At 41.9% G+C, this 10,265-nt stretch overlaps 1 protein-coding gene across 1 annotated transcript; it reads left to right on the top strand.

The window, feature by feature from the left end:
- Positions 1–1,170: 1,170 nt before the first annotated feature.
- LOC138955766 (ras-related protein Rab-1B-like) lies at positions 1,171–8,575 on the top strand. Its single transcript, XM_070327304.1, has 3 exons — positions 1,171–2,530; positions 3,063–3,171; positions 4,313–8,575. Exons 1-3 carry the CDS (start codon positions 2,335–2,337, stop codon positions 4,638–4,640), a joined length of 633 nt encoding a protein of 210 aa, XP_070183405.1. The 5' UTR covers positions 1,171–2,334; the 3' UTR covers positions 4,641–8,575.
- The last annotated feature ends 1,690 nt before the right edge of the window (positions 8,576–10,265 follow it).

Raw genomic sequence — 10,265 nt, 5'->3', positions numbered from 1 at the left:
ACTGTCGTCTATCTTTCATATGACATATTTTTCGCATGTCCTCAAACAAGATGAGTGTTCAACGGGTCGAACTACGCCCAAAAGTGAAATCGTGTTACGCCATGATCATGGCGATATCATGATAAAATCTATGTCAGCAATACATATATCTTTTAGCCCTGTTCACCTGGCAGTTATCAAAATATTACTTGGCCGTTTTTCTCCGGCGCTAATGATGTATAGTAATATGACTAGAACAAATACGGAAGACTTGTGCCAAATGTATCGGCTATTTAGATGAAGGATTTACAGAGCTGCTGTAAGAGCGCACACTCAACTGACGCACGTACGAACACACACACACACACACATACACGCACGCAAGCACGCACGCACGCACACACACACACACACATACACGCACACACACACACACACACACACACGCACACACACACACACACACACACACACACACACGCACGTACACACACACACACACACGAAGACTCTTTCTCTCTGTCTCTGTCTCTGTCTCTGTCTCTGTCTCTCTCTCTCTCTCTCTCTCTCTCTCATCTGTCTCTGTTTCTCTCTCTCTCTTCCAATAACTATCGTTAATTATAATTGACAGCTTTTGGCTGTTTAAAACGTGTTGTAAATGTAATGTACAGTGTCACGTATGGCTATAAGGAACAGAGTGGAAGATTCCATCTCATTCCATTTCATTTACTTTATTATCCAAGAGCTGGTAAGTTCGGGTCGCTTCCTCCCGGTAGAAAGCTAGCCAGGTGTGTGTGTGTGTTTAGGTGTAACAGCCACCTGCTCCTATGGCAGAATGACTAAGGTCTTTTACGTGACACTGTGGTGACAAGGGGGTCGGACATGGATATCCCGTCTCAGAGTCTGCACATAAAGTTGGCCCGTGCCTGTCCCGGCCGAGATTCAACCCCGTGAGCCTAAGATCAGAATTCCTGTGCTCTACCAACTCAGTACCCGGCCCTCAGTGCTTAAAACAGTCATCCCTTTGTAATGAAGTTTTGAATCTGAATCTGAATCCCCACTGTGTCCCTCTCACAAAGGGATACTTCACGATTTTATTCAGCCGATACTCTTTCCTGAGAATGACTCGAAGATGTCTCCATTTTTGCGATGCATATTTCCAAAAAGACTGTCAAATATTGTTCTTTTTTTCAGGTTCCAGAGAAACGCTGACATCTGCCGTGAAAGATGCTGAACCGGAGAAACCCAACGACCTCTGCAACACTCTGTTCACCCTTTCCACCATCTGACAACTTTCAAGAGACTACAACTCACACTTCTCGCAATAGCGGGCTCTTCCGTTTTCTCCGAGTAATGGTCTGAAAGTTACTCTCTCTCTCTAGGATCTATGACACAAAGCACTCAATATTATTCTGTCAGAAAGCAGACGTGTGTTTAATCACTGATCTGCGGATTGTGAACGTCAAGAATACAGTGCGAGACACAAGATCGAATTCGACCCCCAAAGTGCAAGTAATACGTACGCATTGCAAAATACGTGAGATTTGCATGGTCAGTGTGTGTTGCTGCTATCTGCAAGGCAAACATAAAAAAACAAATAGAATCTTACCAACGTTCCAAAATTCAGAATGAAAAAAACAAGATACGCAAAAAACGCAAAATAAAATGCCTCAAGCGATTTGAAACAGTGTTGACGCAAGCTCGAAAGACACATGTAGCCTACGAGGCAACTGCATGTGGTTCAAGAAAGTGATCATTACGGTGCAAGTGTAATAATAGGCACCAGGCGGGACTGATGTGTTGTTAAAAACCAAGTGAAATGGTGCTACAGTTTTGTCGTGTGCCTGTGGTTCTGCGGTGTACTGTGATGTCTGAATGATCACGACGAAGATAACACTATCTGCAGCTTGAAAAACACAGAGAAAGTGCAGGTACTATGTTTAAAAAGTTGTATGAGTGCTTAGACACTATCTCTTAGTCCTAGTTTTTTGTGCCGCGTTGCGTGCACAACGGTAGAAAAGACTATTAAAAAAAATAAGCAACAGAAAAAACTGTTTTTGTTTGTTAAGCTAATATAAATAAACTTTAAGAACGATCAGTCACCGCTGCCAAATTTACGATAGACTATTAAAAAATAAAAAATCAGCGACTGATTATAAGACAACTTTTTCTTGGGAGGAAGAAACTTCAGTCAAATTTTAACACACTGAGCACTACAAGAGTAATTCTAGCATCGTTGTCGACAGCACACCTTTCAAACCCAAGGCTGACAGTACCACTTCTTGCTACGCGAGTATCTACAAACCAGTGGGGGGGAAAAGAAAAAAGAAAAACACAAAATCTCCACTAAACAAGATGTCGGATTACGACCTCACCGTGAAAATCATTCTGCTGGGAGATTATACCGTCGACAAAGCGAAACTACTTCGGGCTCTCAAAGCCTTGCCGAAGGAACAAGAGGTTATGTTCCTTGGAGCGCGCTCGGGTGTAGTGGAAATGCTCTTCATACGAAAAGGCAAACGCATTCGTGCCAAAATCAGCGACACAGCAGGTAAAGTTGGTTACATTCTGTTACAAAAAGCACAAAAATACAGAAAGAAAGGCGCGCGAGCACACAGATGCACGCACGCACATGCACACATGCACGAACGCACGCACACGCACACGCAAACACACTGACAAGCACGCACGTGCTGGAACGCACACACATGCATTCACGCACACGCACACACACACACACACACACACACACACACACACACACACACACACACACACACACACACACACACAAAACAAAAATGACAGCAACACGCATGAACAGGGCGACAATCATTGAACCTGCTGTCGATGAAACATCGATCAACCAATCAATCAATCAATCAATAAAACAACCAATCAATCAGCCAATCAATCAATCGAGCACGCAATCAATATCAATCAATCAATCAGTTGACAAAGCAAATCGAATTATCTTTTATCAGTGGCCCTTATTTGTGTGTTATTTGATGACTTATATTGTTGGGTACACATGTATTTGTTTATGAATGATTGATTTCTGCATTTTTCTTCTTCTTCTTCAGGTCAAGAGCGCTTTCGAAGCATCACGTCTTCGTTCTATAGAGGGGCACACGGGTGTTTGCTTGTGTTTGACGTCACGCAGAAGGCAACGTTCGAAAGTCTGAATGGCTGGTAAGATTATGTGTGACTGGGTTGTTCAGATGGTTGTGTATGTCTGGTGTGTGTGTCTCATCCCCCCCCCCCCCCCCCAGTTGTTAACCTCCTAATCCCCGTCCTCTTCTACCAACCCCCCCCCCCCCTCCCCCCCGCACCATACTTATCTCATTAGTTTTCCGCCTACACCCCTTCCCATAATTACGGCCCAAGTCTCCCCCTCCCCTAATTCCCTCTCTCCGCGACCCCCCTACATGATCTCCCCCTTCCCTACCCCCCAAGTCTCCCCTCCCTAATGCTCTTCCTTCCCTGCCTATCTATTTTCTATTCTACCCTCCCCCCTTCCCCAGGAGAAAAAGGTTGCAGGGCTAAGACGAGGAGGTCGCTTTTGAAGGTTGAATGACGTTGAGGGCTGGGAACGCAGAAGAAGAAGAAGAAGAAGAAGAAGAAGAAGAAGAAGAAGAAGAAGTAGAAGAAGTAGAAGAAGCATATTGAGGGTTGGAACTACCAGAAAAGAGTGGTGGGAGGGGGGGTGTCAAAACGAGGCAGGGATAAAAGGGATCGCCAGGTGGAGGGTCAGATGCTGTTAAAATGTAGCTTTTAAATTGGTATTTTGGGTCTCTCCTTCTTCTTCTTCTTCTTCTTCTTCCTCTTCGTCTTCGTCTTCTTCTTCTTCTTCTTCTTCTTCTTCTTCTTCTTCTTCTTCTTCTTCTTCTTCTTCTTCTTCTTCTTCTTCTTCTTCTTCTTCTTCTTCTTCTTCTTCTTCTTCTTCGTTCATGGGCTGAAACTCCCACGTTCACTCATGTTTTTGCACTAGTGGATTTTTAAGTGTATGAATGATTTTACGCGCCATTCAGCCAGTATAAGCCGATTTTGATGGAGGTTTTTCCTTTAAACAAAAAGAGATACATTTGCTTAAAAAAGGGGGGGTCGCTTCCGGAACCCCGGAACCCCCTTAGATCCTTCAACTTATCCGGGATCCTTGAGATGGTCGTTGTAGGAAGGTGGTCGCTATCGAGAGGGGGTTTCAAGGGCAAGTTAGAGTGTATGATGATATCTCAGCAAGACTATGGATTTTTGCAATCAACACATTTTGGAACCTTGGCAGTCTCTTTGTTTTTGGATTTATTTTATGGAGTTTTGCGTTTTCTCTTTGCAGGCAGCAAGAGCTTCACAGAAACACCATAGCAGACGACATCGTGGTGACGTTGGCCGGCTGTAACTGTCACGTGGCTTCCAGCGAACGGCAGGTGGCCAAAAAAGCGGCCCAGGAGTTCGCCGAGTACCTGGGGATCCCTTACGAAGAGGTGAGCATCAAGCTCGTGGGCACGTTGGTCAAGACTCTTGAGGACGTCGTGGACAGGATCGTGCTGATGGCGTCCAGGATGCCTGTCCTGTCTGATTCCATCAAACCCCTGGAGCAACGGTTAGAAGAGAAACAACAGCAACAGCTTGTGAAGCGAAGACACTGTGCGTGTTGGTATTAGATGGATTTACGGCAGAATCTTAATGGATTGTCTTCATGGCATCGAAATGTAACGGACCTTGTTCTATTCCATCGAACCCATGGAACAACGGTTGGAAGATAAACAACAGCAACAGCTTGTGAAGCGAAGACACTGTGCGTGTTGGTATTAGATGGATTTACGGCAGAAGTTTAATAGAATTGTCTTCATGGCATCGATATGTAGCCTTGTTCTATTCCATCGAACCCATGGAACAACGGTTGGAAGATAAACAACAGCAACAGCTTGTGAAGCGAAGACACCGTGCTTGTTGGTATTAGATGGATTTGACGGAAGTGATATATGTGCGGTCAAGAATGTAGAATCGTCTTCATGACATCGAAAAATAACCTTGTTCTATTCCATCGAACCCCTTGAACAATTGGAAGAGAAACAACAGCAACAGCTTGTGAAGCGAAGACAATGTGCGTGTTGGTATTAGATGGGTTTACGGCAGAAGTTTAATGGAATTGTCTTCATGGCATCGAAAAATAACCTTTTTCTATTTCATCAAACCTCTGGAACAAAAGTTAGAATAAGAGAAACAATTGTAAATGCTGGTGAAGCGAAGACACCTTGCGTGTTGGTATTAGATTGATTTGACGGAAGTGATATAATGTGCGGTCAAGAATGTAGAATCGTCTTCATGACATCGAAAATGTCCTTTAAGACTCCAGACTCCAGACTCTAGACTCAAAATGTTACTGTCCTTATAAAAACAAGGAAAATTGCCATGCAGTGTCGAGCGGTTACAGACATATCATACATCATATTTACTAAGACTTTACTATTCCATGAAACCGCTGAATAGAAAAAAAAACTGTGTTTGTTGGTATAATAATTATGAAGTTTGTTGTGTGTTGCCTGCTTATGGGTTCGTGGTAAAGTGGTGTTGTCATCGTGGGATTAAGAATGTCTCTTTCAACAAACCGCTGGAACAAAATTTGGAAGAGAATCAGCAGGAACAACTGTACGTGTTGGTATTAGATGTGTGTATGGAACAAGTGTTACATAAATTTTTTAAGTGATATGTGCAGTTTTCAAGGCATCGAACTTGTCCTTTCCAAATCCATCAAACCGTTGGAACAAAATTTTGAAACAAAAAAACAAGAATGGGAAGTGAAACGAAAACTGTGCGTGCTGGTATAAGACGGGTTTGTGGGCAGAAGTGTAACAGAAATACATGCAGTGCTATGTGCAGTCAAGGGTGTAGACTCGTCGGCTATCAATCAACAATAAGTCAACAATCATTGCAATGACAATTCAACAATCATTGGATTGACATTTTAGCAACCATTGCATTGACAATTCAACAATCATTGCACTGACAATTCAACAATCGTTGGATTGACATTTTAGCAACCATTGCATTGACAATTTAACAATCATTGGCACTGACAATTCAACAATCATTGCACTGACAATTCAACAATCAACAATTCAAACAGTCGTTTTCTTTGCCTGTGCATGTATAGTTTGTTGGTTATGTTTGGTCGGTTTCTTTGCCTGTGCGTGTATAGTATGCTTGGTCGATGTATGTATTGTAAAGCGCTAAGAGTAGACATTTTTCTAGAATAGCGCTATAAAAGTTTGCATTATTATTATTATTAATCATTCCATTGACAATTCAACAATCATTGCACTGACAATTCAACAATCATTGCATTGACAATTCAACAATCATTGCACTGACAATTCAACAATCATTGGATTGACATTTTAGCAACCATTGCATTGACAATTCAACAATCATTGCAATGACAATTCAACAATCATTGCATTGACAATTCAACAATCATTGCATTGACAATTCAACAATCATTGCAATGACAATTCAACAATCATTGCATTGACAATTCAACAATCATTGCATTGACAATTCAACAATCATTGCATTCACAATTCAACAATCATTGCATTCACAATTCAACAATCATTGCATTCACAATTCAACAATCATTGCACATTCTCAGACAGTTTAGAGTGGGTTTTTATTAGATTTTGTTTCCTTCACATTCACCTCATACAATCTACCACGTGATTAGTTCTATCGTTCAAGTGTAAAGGCTTGGCGTGTTTTTAAGAGATGGGGTGTTCTCTTGTACATGTTCTAGGAGTTTGATTATCTTTTTCTTCTTCGTCTTCTTCTTCTTTCCAAGGCTAGAACTCCCGCGGTGTTTACGTGTATGGCCGTTCAGGCAGCCGTACGACGCTTTCGGGGGATGCATGCTAGGTATATGTTCGTGTTTCTAAAACCCACACAACTCTGACATGGATATAATATATATATATATAATGAGCTGTTAGTTATATTATAAGATTGTAAAATAAAGCATCTCCGTTTGTAAGCCCTAATATCTCAATGAAAAAAAATCTGATTCCCAAAAAGAGGAAAAAGAAAAGAAAAGAAAAAGAAGAGAGAAAAAAAAAAGAAAAAAAAATCTCTGACATGGATTGCATGATCTTTATCGTGCGCTCTTGGTCTTGTGCTTGCGTATACACGCAAAAGGGGTTATAAGTCGCTACCTAAGAGATCGGAAAAAAAATCTCTAGCCTCAACCGACAAGCGCGTTCGGGATTCGAACCCACGATCTTCCGCTTGGGAGGCTGGCGTCTTATTAACTTGGCCATTGCGCCTGTCGGTTTTTGTGCTGATTTTCATGTCAAGTCAGCCACATCAATTGTTCACAGCTTACCTTTTTTGAGTAAAATATCTGAGAGTGTGTCATCATCATAATAATTATGCAATCTGTTTTTCTTTAAATATTTTTTTAAATATTTTTTTAAAGAAAAAAAACTCGAGAACAACAACCAACTAAAGGGTCTGCTATCTAGAAGAAGAGAAATCGACGAAACACCTGTTCCATTTTACCTGTCCTGTTCCGATTTTTCTGTTGACGATTTTAAGGCGGAATCCTTACTTTTGTGATGACTGTTGTTGTTGATTTTATTGTTTTGGGTGGGGGTGGGGGTGTTGTATGTGCTACCGTAGAGACACTACCTCGTGTAAAACGAATCTGTTTGTTGAATATGGTAGGTAAATGGGTGGTCTTTGTTGTCATAAAACCATGGTTTTACAATAAACGGCCTCATCTCAAAGATCTGCACTGCTCAGACTCATCTGCCTATTTTTGTGATGGGTAATATAGATGGAGTTTTCAAAGAGAAGGACAAAACATGAAGAGGAAAAACTGAAGAAGAAAAAAAATAGCATTAGGACAAAGTTTAAAATAAAATAATAAAAGAGGCAAAATTAATAACAGCCGACTACTTTTGGGTGGAGCTTTTTGTTCAAAGGGCGTTAACTGGTCCCAACGTTAGACATCGCATTAGCAAGACAGAGTTACGCCCCTTAGATAACTCGCTGTGCTCTGTAATTTCCTCCCGAGATAACATTCTTGGGACACCTTGAATTACGCGCCATGTCACCCCGGTTGACGCGTGCACAAAAGATAGACAAGATAATACGATTCTAAGTCGTCACTGAAGAAATTACACGCTTGTTTATCTGTTCAGCATAGACGGTGACCTAAGGATTCCAAAGAAAACACATTTTGTTTGTGCCTAATGTCATATAGGTGGGGTAATTTTGCAAAATGAGCGGTTTTTTTCAAACCGTTTAAAGTCCTCTTGGTTATTACTTTCGTATCAGTAGAGAAACATGCACCTTTTGTAGAGCTTTCATTCCGAATTATAATCTTAAAATCAAAAAGAAGAATGGATGGAAGCGTAAAACCGGGCCAGCGTTATAAAAAAAATGAAAAATAAATAACGGTGATGTTCGAGTTTCATTGTGTGTGTGGCGATTTGTTTCCCTTCAATTTGTTTTCGTTATCTGAGCTATGTCTACTTGGGTCTGCAAGTTGTTAGAATACTAAGTATTGGCCAGGCAGCGCATCTGTCTCTAGCTATGATGAGAAAACATGTCGTAGGTAGGCCTATTTAAAAGCAGGAGCAAGGGTAGGCCTATGTGTGGGGAAAGAAAATCAAAATGGTTCACTGTTGCCATGTCGCTCAAAGCAATGGGATTTCAGACATTCAGCCAACAACTCACTACCAGCCCGCTTGACACACACACACACACACACTGACACACACACACACACCCACACACACACACACACACGCACACACACATATACCAACCCACACAAACATGCATACACACACAAACACGTGCACACACACATAAATACACGCATGCACGCACACACAAACACGCACACACACAAACATGCATAAACACACACACACACACACACACACACACACACACACACACACACACACACAGATACATGCACGCAGGCACACACATAAATACACGCACGCACACATAAATACACACGTAAACCACACATACATACACGCACACACCAACACACCCATCCCAGCTAGCAAGCTTTCGTCGGCCGATTGACGATTTCAGTCGGGTGACGTCGTCATATGTCGTGTGTCGTCGTCCGTTGTTGCGCCGATACCGTTTTGACTGTGTGTAAAACTCGGCAAATGTACGTAATAAACCCCGACATCGGCCCGACGCAATGTTGCTGTCGATAAAAATATGCAGAGTTACGGGAGATAACAAATTTATGATCATTATTTTAACATTTGTTACGTCCCTTGTTCAAGGGTCGGCCCGTCAACGGCGTGACATGACCCTGCAAATGCGAAACTGAATTATTCATATTTGTTGACTTTTTCACACAGGAGTAGGATAATTAATTGTAAGTTTCATTTGTATATTTGCAATCAAATACAGCATGAGCTCAAACCATGAGTTTTACATTTTAAAAATACGCCATCATATATACTTGAAATACTCTCATAGCTTTCCTTACGGTAAACAAGATTGAGTGTAAACATGGCCGGCTGCTACTTTCCCGCGTGAGCGAAGTTTATTTGTTTTCTTAGTTCACGTTAATATCGAAAGAAGAGACATTCTTGCGAATGTTGGACAGCACATTGATGATATGTTATCCGAGACGAATGTCGCCTCGGGATCTCAATCTGAGTGCTGGTCCCAGTGCCACGTGGTGGCGGTGATAGTTGACAAGTTGTGTAGCCAGTCACTCTTTGATATTTCTGATGTTGAAATATCACTGGTGTTTGCGCGGAGAACTGTCCAAGGACGGATGGAAACCTACAGGTGTGTTCAAGCTGTTATAACGTCAACTCGAGGACAACCGACGGATGGAGCGAGTAAGTGATTTCGTTTTTTGACTCACATGCGAAGCAAAAGTGAGTCTATGTACTCACCCGAGTCGTCCGTCCGTCCGTCCGGACGTCCGGACGTCCGTCCGGAAAACTTTAACGTTGGATATTTCTTGGACACTATTCAGTCTATCAGTACCAAATTTGGCAAGATGGTGTATGATGACAAGGCCCCAAAAAACATACATAGCATCTTGACCTTGCTTCAAGGTCAAGGTCGCAGGGGACATAAATGTTGTCTAAAAAACCAGCTATTTTTCACATTTTTCCCATTTTCTCTGAAGTTTTTGAGATTGAATACCTCAACTATATATGATATATAGGGCAAAGTAAGCCCCATCTTTTGATACCAGTTTGGTTTACCTTGCTTCAAGGTCAAGGTCACAGGAGCTC

Source organism: Littorina saxatilis, unplaced genomic scaffold, assembly GCF_037325665.1.
Source record: "Littorina saxatilis isolate snail1 unplaced genomic scaffold, US_GU_Lsax_2.0 scaffold_2506, whole genome shotgun sequence".
Taxonomy (NCBI): domain Eukaryota; kingdom Metazoa; phylum Mollusca; class Gastropoda; order Littorinimorpha; family Littorinidae; genus Littorina; species Littorina saxatilis.
The sequence above is the reverse complement of the archived record's forward strand: the minus strand, read 5'-3'. Positions and strand labels throughout refer to the sequence as shown.

What these genes read in the sequence shown, in the direction of transcription:
- LOC138955766 (XM_070327304.1), top strand. Translation starts at nt 2,335, where the DNA reads ATGTCGGATTACGACCTCACCGTGAAAATCATTCTGCTGGGAGATTAT. An exon ending in CAAAATCAGCGACACAGCAG is followed by an intron (nt 2,531 to 3,062) that starts GTAAAGTTGGTT and finishes CTTCTTCTTCAG; the next exon opens with GTCAAGAGCGCTTTCGAAGC. An exon ending in TTCGAAAGTCTGAATGGCTG is followed by an intron (nt 3,172 to 4,312) that starts GTAAGATTATGT and finishes TTCTCTTTGCAG; the next exon opens with GCAGCAAGAGCTTCACAGAA.